The 13,060-nt window shown below is 32.1% G+C and overlaps 1 protein-coding gene across 1 annotated transcript in view; it reads left to right on the top strand.

Annotated features, from left to right (window-relative positions):
* Positions 1–5,783, top strand: part of LOC135134434 (KH domain-containing, RNA-binding, signal transduction-associated protein 2-like) — a 197,882-nt gene extending 192,099 nt beyond the window's left edge. Inside the window, exon 8 of the mRNA XM_064063112.1 lies at positions 4,609–5,783. Within this exon, the coding sequence (XP_063919182.1) occupies positions 4,609–4,681 (73 nt within the window). The 3' untranslated portion in view covers positions 4,682–5,783. The remainder of the gene's footprint in view (positions 1–4,608) is intronic.
* Positions 5,784–13,060: the final 7,277 nt, after the last annotated feature.

Genomic DNA, 13,060 nt, shown 5'->3' with positions numbered 1-13,060 from the left:
TGCAACAGATACAGAGATATTTTCTATAGTACACAAAATTACGGAGGTAAGTTTCTTTAAGTGACACATTCTAGAACCTTTTTTATGTTTTACCAGACTTAGTGCCTTATTGTGGAAATTAATGCAACTGTCGACGCAATAGAAAGCATGGGATTATTTTCCAGTACTTAGGTATTTATTTTACTTCCGTCTAAAATCTTGTAACACATAACATGCAAAGTCCGCGTATTAAATGTATTATTTTGTATTCTTACAATGATTCCGCAATTAAAATGCAGTTCTGTATTGACTGTAGTAACTGGTAGTGCTGTAATTGTGCTATGCGACGTCGCAAGTTAAGTTTTTAAAGAGAATTCTACCAAGCACAATAAAACGATTATTGATCAATCTGATGAAACCGTCTTTGGTTTCGAAAATGTGTTGCAAAAATATGCATCGCACAATTATAACTTAATCGCAGAACACGCTACTGTTTAAAAATGACTTTTAACCGAGCGACTAATTTTAAAACTCGTTATAAAATCCTGATTACATATCTGTACTGCACTTTGGATGTCACATACCATAAAATACACGTCACTTTTTAATGTTTATCGCATATTGGTTAGTTTATCAGCCGTTTGCTACTTTATAATACCACCAACACGACAAAATAATTTGTATTCAATGGTCTTAAAGCCACGAAACTATTGACTGTTTATTTCCCGCAAGAAGAGAAATAACACTTGTTTGCCACAAATATATCACTGATTATTCAGCAAGCTAGATTTATAGCTCTTATTTTGTCTTTGCCGATATAAGCAGATTAGGATCATCAACATAAATAACGAGCGCTGAAACAAACAAAACGAACTTGCAGAACATTGATAAAGATTAGGGGTCACTAACGGTAGCACTTTATCTTCGTAGTGCAGCATATGGATTATATTTTTTAATGTGTGAAGGATATTAATTTAGAAATTGTCGGTTGGCTTTTGCAAAGTTCTAAGGTATTGTTACAAAGTCAAAATTAATTTAATGAAGCTCAATTTATTAAATAATTAACAATATAACTAGTAAACACGTTTCGTTATCTTTGACAATAGGTACACAGAATTTATTCCATTATGATATTCTACAGAGTTAATAAATTGACCGAGGATAATATCTAAACTAATATGAAACGCCACGTTGCTAGGACACCTTTTTGGATCACACTTTAAAACTATTCGGTCTCTATCGACATTAGTTAATTATTCTCCAATTTTGTCTTGCTTTTTATTTGATAACTATACCATTTGTAACTCTATACATTATTTTAGTTATTTTAGTATCAGTCCATCAAATTTTAAACTGTCACGTACACTACTTTTATTTTGTTTTTGTTATTTCATTAGATGTTATTTTAACTTAAGTGATTTTAAAACTTAGCTTATCTGCAATTTTTTTTTACTAACCTTTCATTTGCGTGGGCACACCAACTATGCTTTTTTACAATTTGACAATTTTAATCAACAGCTTCTTTTTCTCAAGGACTACTGATTAATTTTTATATTACCATTGTACTAGTTGAAAACGTTAATTAATCAAAATAAGGTAGATATTAATTACCAGTATTTGGAAACTCACTTGATTTAGAGCCTTATAAATCGAGTTTGGACGGGCCCAACCAGCGGTTAATAACTGCCGATCACAAATGAACAATGGCCGGGGTTCTTTTGAGGAATTCATACACTTTCATTTCGTTCCAGGACCGGTGGCTCGACCCATTGATACTCGATTTATAGTAGACTTTAAATCAAATGAGTTTCCAAAAACTGGAAATTAATATGTATATTATTATGACTGATTTCGTTTCCAAATTACCAAAATTTAGAGAAATTGAAAAAAGGTGTCAATGATCAAAAACAGAGTGCGCAGACTCAGACGCGTTAGTTAAAAAAAATTAATATGTGCATATCGCATGTTGAGCTGTTCTTAAGCGTCTTCTGTCTTGTCCCAGTTAGTTTTTTCATCAAATCCAACTTTGGCATTGTTTTCCTAACCATTATTTTTACGTATCCTAATCACATACTGTATTCTCTGTAACAACGAAATTTTTGCTTTTTTTGTCATTTTTAACAACCCCTCTTCTGTGTCGGAAAATGACTCTCAATACTTTTTCCCATCAGTTTAGCATATTCTTTTCCATTCTTTATAACACCCAAAATTCTAGTGCGAATATTTCTGGAGATCTATCACTTTTTAATAAATCATTGTTTTTGTCCTCCTTGATACATACTTTTATTCCATTAGTGTTTTTAAGCTACTGAATTGTTTATTTCCTTTCGCTATTCTTCTCTCAAAAACTATTATTCATTACTTTCCGAGCATAAGCGTCGGCCGAGTCTCTACTTTTACGTTTTCTCGACCTTTCGTGACCCCTAGAGTACGAAGAAATAGGTCTCCCTTTTTCGTCTGTCTGTCCGTCTGTCCGCCTATTCGTCTGTCTGCCGTCCCAGATTTTTATTAGAGAGATAATCAATCTCCGAAAATACTGGGCCGATTGTTGTCAAATTTTGTATTTATATTAGGAATATCATGTAGATGGTAAAACGCTCACCAAAATTTGTCTACTCATCTCCACCAATAATGTGATGACGTCACTTCAAAATGCTATATAGTAAATGGGTTTTAAATAGTATAAAACAACATAGCCCTACACATGTAGTTAATGACTTCGTGTTGAGTTTTTACCCCAAAGAACCAAAATTTATAAAACAACATTTTGCAATTTAATTTTGAATCTGCCAAACCGAATGTTTTCAAATCTTGCACATCTTTTAAAGTTAGGATAAGCATCATAAATTTTTAATCAAATTATATTTATTTATCCCCTCCAAACAATTGATTACGTCAGCTCAAAATTTGCCGAATAAATCCTATCTAAATTGTACAAAATAACATGAGTCTATGCTTGTGATTTATCATTCCATTCATATTTTTTGTATTTGCTTACACAGGTGACTCAAAAAAATTAATGAGTTCTCATTATAACGATTTGATGTCTCATCAGTTGAGATCCATCTTTCATTCGGACTACAAAAAATTAATCAAATGGTGAATTATATGTTATTTTGTAAAGGGAGAATGGGAACTAATAGAACGTAGGCTTTAAAAAAAAAGCATTAATCGTAATTTTTTTTGTTCTACTACTTATTCTTATTTCTGAAGAAAAAAATTAGACAACGGGTGGGTGGGCGGGGCTAAGATTAACTTTTTCATACAGAATCTTTTATAAGAAATCAATAGCCCCGCCCACCCACCGCCTCTTCATTCCCGTGATTACTCTTAATATTGTTCAATCATTTATCATAATCAATCTTATTTTAACAAAGACTAGCTATTCCCACCAGCCCTCTATTTTCTTAGGGGGTTTGTAATTTGCCACAATCAGTCTTATCTTAGTAAGTACTACACTGCACCAATTCAAGTTCATATACGTGTCCTTGCAAAAATGTTGATGAGGTCATCACAAAATTGTGTAAAGTAAAAACTCTGTTCTGTTGAAACAACTTTCGACCAATTTTTTTTCTATTACTATGGTTAGGAATACGAATCTTTTTACTTTTTAAAGTTCACATTCTTTTCCATTATCGACTGTCACTTTTGGTTTATCGATTTCCTTCTTGCACGACTCTTCCCCATGCATTTCGTTTTCTTCCGGACCACATGATCTATTACTTTGAAATTTTTCACCCGTTTTAAGGTTATCGTGAAGGTGATAAATCACCAAGCTGATTGAATCCCTTCCAAAAACTTGATGACGTCATCTCAAGATTTTATTGGCAAATCTTGCGTGACATTTATTGAGTTTACAAGCTGTTTTATTTGTGGTGTTAAAAATGTATCCATGTTTTTAATAATACTGTGTCTATTGCGTACAGACCGTTTTTATGAGTCCACCGCAGTGATTATTATTGTTTCAAATCCGGAACAATTTTATAAAACTTTTCACTATTTTATTATCCTGAATGAATGAATAGAAATCAAATGGATTTATATAGCTATTATGTTCCCGACAATTTAATTGCTTTGAAACATTTAATAAAGCTTTATTAATATGTTATTAAGCACTACAAAAAGCTCTCAATCTAAAATATTGTGGTTAAATTTATGCTGCATACATTTGTGTGTATTAGTTATGAAACAATGTTTGCAATTAATATATTTTATTAGTATTAATTAATTTTAGATCTAGTTCACTATTTATTATCAACTTAACTTAAGTCTAATCATGTTAATAATATTGAACACATTTAAAATGGTTACAAATTCTACTTCATCGTTCGATTATAATTGTTTATTTGCTCGCAGGGTTTGGTATATTAAAGAATTAAAGAAAAACAAATCCATCCCAAATTGCCACAATTTAATAGAGTGTTAATTAAATTTTTCGCATGATGAAAAAGCAATAATATTTTTCCAACAATTAAGCAAACCCTAATTTCATCCTACACGTACCTTGTAATCGAATTTGTACGATAAACCAACTAACGATTCGGAAAAAAGCTGAAAAATATCTGACAAGCAGAAAGAACGTGTTGCCCTTGTGGTTTCGGGGACACTAAACGATTTGTTTTGTTCCAGGCGCACTACAACATTGGTTCCTCTCTTGAGAGAAGATTACATTACGGGAGCTGTTAACCTTAATTTGATTTAATTTCAATGCGTGGTCGTTTAACAATTACTAACCCAAAGTTTATTTAATACATAATGAATAAAAGGGCGATTGAAAATTGTTCAGATGCCAGAAAATCACTCACCATTGTTGCAGATGATCGATTAATCGTTGTTTTTCGTCTATTGGTCCGTTTGGAATTTTGCTGGTTAAATTTCCTCTGTATTTACGTTATATTGTATTTGGCAAACGACACCACAATTTAGGCTAATTGTTGGTTTTTTAATTCTGCAAATTTTCAATCGCTTCTTCAAACAAACATGTTGTGTTTGGATGTTTATTGGTAATATCCACTGTTAATTATTCTAATGTAATCAATTATTACGCAATGCACGGACCAAGTAATAATATTTATAATCAAAACACAAACGTAGTGCAATTTTTTGATTGTTACATTTATTTTTTGTACAGGTTTAGATTTTATCACAACGAATTTAATGGATAAATTAATATAATAATGTAAAGATGAGGATTTGTTCCTACTATCTTCATGTGCTGATGTCCTTTGTTTGTATTAGTTTGTTTACGTGTTTGACGTTTCGTGGAAGGATGTGTACATATTTAGGGAATATTGCATAAAATATGTTAATGATGGTTTTATTCGCTTTTCTAGTACATATCGATTAGAAATAAAGAGAATTGTAAATGTAAGAGTACCTACCTGGAAACCGCAATTAGTTTAGCTTAAAGCTCCGAGTTTGAAGTTGAACTAATCCCTTAAACTTAGATGCCAAATTAGTTGTTAATTTAGCTATTAATATTTTAGAAGAAGTTGTAACAGTGGCGTTTAAAATCCGATGTGTTGGTTATTGTGAACAATGTTTTGATAGTCACTGATAAAAAAATGAGCTAAATGTGAGGAACTAAACCGACGATGTTAACTACCTAACTGTAATTTTTAATATTACATTTTACTGTTAGCATGTTTAAAATGTCACAGTTTAATAAAAGGATTAATGTTAAAGAAAATGTGCTTGCAATATTCACACATAAAGCACTCGAAATTTCGTTCTTTAATGTGTTTATTAAATATAAAATTATAAAATAATATTTAAACTACGCTCTAATCATATGTATTCTGTAATATGTGTAAAACAAATAAACTCGTAAAGAAGCAAGTTGACTTTTATTTTCTCTAAAAACATTTGTTTTTAACGCAGAGGTAAATATTGTTCTGTGTTTCTATTGGATCAACTCTTATAAAGTATCCGAACGAGAAAATAGAACCCAATATAACAAAACCTAATTTCTTCATAGATTTAAAAAATACAAAAACATAATGGATTTTCTGCACGAGACGGTTTCGGCACCTCTCCATCTGTATTTATTCGCAGGGCGAACGAGCAATCAGTTTATAAAATCATAAGAACGCAATCAAACTTTGAGCCGATAGGGACAGGAAACAGACCATCCACCAAATCCAGGATTCCGAGATAAAATTTGTGCGTAAGCTTACATTAGGCTAACTGCCGATCCTGGTAAGTAAGTTAATACATATGTACGAACTCTTTCTCGCGTTTCCTTTTCTCCTCTTCATCAACAGATTTACTCCGACGATACAGTTTCGTGAATTGTTACTGCTACTCTTAGATTTAGAATTTAAGAAGGCCATTAGGAGCCAAAGTGGTATCTTTAGAGACACTGTACGCCGCAATCTTGTCTTTAGCACACGGTAAAATGCCACTTTCGGCTTCTTTCAGCTGAGCTTTTCCGATAACAAAAAACTGTTGGGTTAATACTCACCTAAACCAATGAATGATGCGAATATAATTGTACAGAACAAGGCAACGGAATTTCGAACACTCGACCCTCCAGTCAGCATTTCCTCGCCTAATTCCCTGGAATCAGATAAATAAAGTGCTCTTTGTGTTCATTATCGGGTATCACAATTTGTTAAATTTAACGAAAACCCGTCCACTATGAAGTGTCCTCAAAAAAAAACTGGTGAAGTGTGGACTAGCCGGCAGAAATTATATCAAAGCACACAAAGTTTTTTTAAAACAGTCAATATATGGATGCGAAAGACAAGTGGGCGGCAGATTCAATTACTGTATATCGCGAACCCAAATCAAAATGTCGACAGCAGCGAAGATTAAAGTTGAATTTTAGCTAATGCATGAATCTATTGTCAGATGTTCGTAATAGTTTGCTTCATTTTTGTATTAATATAGCGGCCTGATATGAGTAACTTTAGTAAACCTGTTTTGTTCAGATATTCGACAATGATAATATATCTATCTACTTATATTTGAAATTAAAACAAAGTGTTGGAAACTTTAAGTACATTTTTCACGATTATTAAATTGTTTTTCTTTTTTTTATTACTGATTAATAAATGTAATAATAATAAACTTTCACAATAGTAATAGTAATAATAATAGTTACGCTAGACTTTTGGGAATGGGGTGAGATTAGAGAATAATAGCAGACTAATTTGTATGCTGTAATTCTAGAATCTCGAAAGTTGTTTTGTTAATCTAATCAATGCATATCATTACTTGGTCTTAATACCCGTAATGATAGAAGTCTTGCCTGAATGCCGTCATTTCCGGGTCAGTGGTGGGTCATAATAATAATAATAAAGTAACGCTGTCATTAAACCGAACCACGAATTACAATTATTTGAGCTGGTATCTTTTCTCTGATTGTTTGAATCTTACACTACTGAATTCCACTATAGCAAAGAATATTAACGATATTCGTTTTTCGTTTACATTCTTTGATCATCGTAGAGACTATCTTTAGAGTTTATTATATCATGGGTCCCGATCAATATTCATTAATACTTGATGAGTGTCGAAAGAGCGACAACGTATTTCCACAAAGCACGCGACAAAGTTAGCAACAGAAGACGTTAAGGCATTTAAAAAGTAAGAACTCATTATGGTCAACTATTGTGTTAAAATTCTGAGTTATATATTTCACTGAGATATGAGGCGTTTAAATAGCTACAGAATTGCGTTTTTCGTTGCTTACAATGAAAGGAAAGGTCGTTTGCAAGAAGTAGACACATTTTTTTTACACGTTTATTAAATAAGTACTATCGAATTGGAAACGAGAACTTTTTGAGATAATATTTTAAACTGTACAGTCTAGCTAATTTTTTAAGGGTGTGGACAAAATTATGCAAGATAATATTCATAAACTAAGGGTGAAGTTGATTATATTTTCAATTCGAATAAAATGTGTAATCCAAGATTACATGTTGAAACAAATGAAAAACAAAACGTTTTGGACAAAATGTTAACGTTGGTTTTTTTGCAAAATTGTTGCTGAAATTCAGGCGAAAAATCATAAAATTTAATTTCTTAAATTATTTTTTTTCATGACCACCCCTATAAGTTAAAATAAAAATATGTGTGAACTGTTAAAGTATAAAGGAGCAAGCTATATGTGTGCTTCAAGTGAATTTTTCTATAAAAGAGTTTTGTGATGACGTCATCAACACCTTATCAAGGACAGATATATCAATTTCAATAAACACAGTGTATTACTAATGACAAGAGTACTGTATATTCAAATTTTCGAGTAAACGTGGTAAGCCTTACTTGATTTAATCAATGATAGATTGCTTCGTTAATTATTTTTACTCATCCTGTATAGTTAATCCTAAAAAATATGAATGCACTCATAAACCAAAGGCATAAACACATACATTTGAACCTTAAAGCGTTTTCAACCTTTCAATGCTTTTGGTTTTGCAGTTTCGGAGTTAATTTGCAAAATGTTATACAATTTTTTTTCCGAAAATCCGCAGACACGTATTCTCAAATTTTCTGTAAAATAGGATGAACTGTTTTTAATTTGAGCAAAAAGAAAAGCTGCTGATATATATGTCTTTACTAAAATGTTAATCATAGATTTTGTAATGGAAAAACTCTCTTAAATCATAGGCATAGCATGCTTCTTTACCGCTACTTTAACACTATGTACACATTTTTATTTTAACTTAAAAGAATTAGAATCTTCGAAAAAACTGGGTATGATGTACTGCACTTCAAGGCGAGGGAAGCTCTGTCTAAATAAACTTAAACCGTTTTTCTATGATTCTACTCAACTTTTTGGTGCAAGCATATGGTAATGTTACAGGATACAGTGTGCCCCAATTTACAGCGAAATTATATCAGAAATGTTGAAAAGGTCTAATATGTAACAAACTATTAATATCAAGACAATAAAGAAGAAAATCAAATAGCATAAAAAACAATTAAATAACTGGAAACATGTTTCATCATTTGAACAGACACTAATGTTATATACATTTTTATACATTTTATTCGAAGGTTTCTTATTGCGTCGTTTTCTAATTGCCAATATTCGTCAATTTTTTCGATTGCCACTCTGGGTCAAGCTGATTTCTTAATAAAAAAATATTACTTCTCATCTACCTATAATATTCTTTTTTAATAAAAATTCATTTTTATTAAAAAAATCAATCTAGGCTATAGTTTAATACATATATTGTTACGACAGAAACCCATACGCCGCCCCAGTACGACGCCTATGGGTTCTAGTATGTACGCCGCCCGTTCGCTAAAGAAAAGCCTGGAAGCGGAGGTCGCGATGGGTATTCCAGAAAGACCTCGATCACGGAACTGTGGGTTAAATAGTGGCCACCTTCAGTCAACGAGTCGAGTCCAGCGAGTGTCGCGAAAATCCAGACAAGTTGGGCCGGAATTATTTTGTGCATAATCGCTGTGTAAATTTGAGTTACCAAGAAATAAATTGTTGAGTTTAATCTACGCCGATTTTAAATACCCATTCAACGTAACAATATTATCTCAAACAGTTCTGGTTTCAAGTTAAAATTGCATCGCCCAAACATGCATGGTTTAGTCAGAAAAGTCCGCCTTGCTCCATGTTGGCCAACAACGAGTGAATTTCCTGAATTTTGTGCAATCTGGCTGAATGTAAACTGGAATTTTCTGTGCTCAATCGTTGTTGCTCGGTAAGAACCACGATAAGATCTGAAGCACGTCTTGGCAGGAAGGGACAAGACCAGAGTTTGTTAATGAGAAATAAAATGTTACATTATAATAGATTATGCAATAAAACATCTAACACAATACACCTACAAACATATACCGTATGGACCAAAATATTTTTGATAAAGGGAGGCTTGTGACTAATACACGTAAGTTAGTGCGGAGAAGGTTAGTCTTACTGGAGAATTCAATTTGTCTCGGCTTGACTAAGCTCAGCTCTAGAATGCTCATTTGTTAGAATTCACATAAACAACCTTCTGCTGTGCTCGTATCATGTTTGTACACATGAATGCACGGTCTACACGGATAAGCTTCGAGCGAGTCATTGGCGTAATTAAACATTACTGCTGTCACAATATTTTGAAGTAGGTGACATATTTAAAATTTTATGATGTCATATGTGCTTGATGTCAAATTTAAATCCTGGGCACTAATTCAGTAGCTGCCATTTTTTCATTGGTTTTTACATGCTAACATTGCATTGTAAAATAATTCAGAGTTGCCAACCCCAAAATTTGCTTTAATCATTAATACCAGTATCGTGAAGCAACAAAAAAAATGGTCAGAGACGCACACATGTGAGAAGTGAACTAACCAATCAAATTTTGTTTATTAAAAACCAATGACTGTTTTTATTTCTTTCATTAGTATTACTGATGCTCCTGAAACACATCCGCCACTGTACCAGGGGGGATACATCTCACACGATTCTCTCCTCTCATCTTTGATTGTTGGTCACACTTTCGGTATTTGGAAGCTATACGACATACTGTAGCTATCTACTCTTTCCAATATCTTTGGAGCCAACAAATTAAAGACATAACTTTCAGTTTTGAACTCTGAAATAATTAAAAAGACGGCTATTTAAATACAACTCTTTTATTAAATGGCCCATCAACGATTTTCATTAAAAATTTTGCCAGTTTCATATTCAGAAGAGCAAAAGTTACTTTGCCAGTGCTAACACGGCTCGATAAACAAAATCGTTTTTTATTTATTAATAGTATTAGTATTTTTATAATACATATAATACAGCGTAGTTAACAGTATTGTATGAGTTGGTAATATGTAGAATTAACCAATTCTGAGAAAATTTTCTTTCTCTGATTTGCCAAACCTGATTCAAATGCTTGGGGCTGTCATTTTGACGTGTTCAAGAAACTTAACAAGACATTTTTTTTATTTTTGCTTACCAAAAATAAATAAGGAGTAATTATATAAATTTGATGTAAAAAATGTAGGTTATTAAGAATAAACATGTTGTGCATCATTCCGTTTTTTACATTTAATTTTTATCCTCAATATTTCAGATTAATTTATTAAAACGTATCCACTTTCTCGCTTTAAAACTAATGTAACGGATCAAAACTCTACAACGTCCTGCAGCTGGTATATGCTAGGTATATTCACTGTATGTATTAAATTTCCTGAGAGAAGTTCTGTTAAATAATAGTGAAAATACGAGCATACAGTAATTGCTTAATTTAATAACATATTAAGTGCTACCAATCGAATACTTTTTCAATAGTACTCCTTTTTTCAGATAAAATCAGTTTTTGGTGCAAATCAAATCACTTTAATTTAAAAAAATATAAAATAAATTACCCTTCATCAGCGAACAATAACGAATGTGTTCAAACTTATACTTCTAAATCTTAATAAATTAAAATCAAACTCAACAATCATAGCTGGTATTTCTGAAAGGATGTTACATTCATTCTCTTCTGCCTTCAGCCATTGACACAATACATATCATTGTAACTCTGCTTTCGAAGCTTTGAAAGCTGTTTCTAAGATAAAAAGGCCACAAAATCTTAGCTGATTAGTTTAATCTGCAATCCATTAAAAATTTGCTTAATTACCTTTTAATGAAAATTAGTGATGATTTAAAAAATAAAACGCTGAAAAAGCGTTATTACGAAATATGCCTTGGAATGCAACATTGATTAACTGGCGTCTCAAAAAGATTAATGTATGAAGCTGTTTGCCTTATGAATTATTTCAGAAATGTCTAGTCTAATTTTCCTAAAAGTCTGGAAACTCAGTTACGTCGCGATTGAAGTGGTAACGTCATTGAAAAAATTATAAATCTTCATCGAAAATCTGACCTGTAACACCCAGTTTTTTGAGAGTGCATGATTACTCAGACTTTGCCAGAAATTCATCAATTTGTTTTCGTGCGAGGTAAGCTGCTTTGAAATGAGGTTAGTTTATCCATTAAGTGGAGTAAAAAAAGTACCAAGCAATTTACAGGCAACTAATTGCTTGTCAAAATATTGCAGCTATAATACTACCTGTTTTTCTCTAAAATAACTCACCTGCACCTACCGACATTCGCAAGTGTATATTATACACATACGTTTTGCACAAGTAAATTTATACATTTTTTGCCACGTTGGTCTTTGAGTTTGAGGGTGAAAATATGTAGCAACCAGAACAGAATGATATTTTAGTCATGGATTTTGGAATCCATGAATAATGGTAAATATTAAAATTACGTTTTTTTCTTTTTTGGCCGAAGGTATAAAATTCATCGTTCTGCGTGTGTAGCATATTCAGCCAACCAAGTTTAATCGAGGTAGTGTTCACAAAGCATATTAGAAATTTCTATCCACTTTAAACTAGCAATTTTTACAAAAAAAAAATATTCACAAGGTAGGTTTGTAACTCATAGTTTTGGCAGATATCAGAGCACGACAGGTTTCTGAAGTTCAGCCGAACCAATAGTAAACATTAAACATAATTGGGATAAACTACTGTTTAAGTAAGTACTTAAATTTTTCGTAACGAAAATAAATCTTTGAAAATGCAAGTAAAAATCAATAACATCTCTGCACAGTTTTTACGTTTTACTTAATATTTTTTGTAATACAGTCTAATCCTTCCACAAAACTTGCAGTAAATATTATTTATAATCCCGGTAAGTATAGAGTTTTTTTTTTTGGAAGGATTTAGTTAAACATGATGCGAGAGCTTAAAAGCGGATCCTAAATTAATTGCAATGTGTGCACTCCGTTTTACAATGTTCAAGATTTATAATTCACTCAAATAAGATATATCACGAGAAAATTCTATCCGAGCTAGTAAAGACATAAAACTCAAGCATGCTAAACATTAAGTTAAAAGCTTTAACACTGCTTCACATAATCAGGTTAATCGCTTCATTAAGCACTCAATTGATTTACTAAACCTTCACTGAACTCGGCAACTTTTCAAAATTGCGAAACACATTTATATCTCATAATTCCTTTGAGGGATAATTTCGCAATAGCAATTACTTTGTCAGCGATCAAAAGCCGGGTTAGTTTTAAACATAGACGTAAAATTCCATTCAAAGTCTTTAGGAAACCGTATTTTATTCTAGGAAGTTGCAGTG

This window comes from Zophobas morio, unplaced genomic scaffold (assembly GCF_036711695.1).
Source record: "Zophobas morio isolate AGI-343-1 ecotype UQ-CSIRO unplaced genomic scaffold, CSIRO_AGI_Zmor_V1 ptg000023l, whole genome shotgun sequence".
Lineage (NCBI taxonomy): Eukaryota > Metazoa > Arthropoda > Insecta > Coleoptera > Tenebrionidae > Zophobas > Zophobas morio.
This window is presented reverse-complemented; position numbering and strand designations above follow the sequence as displayed.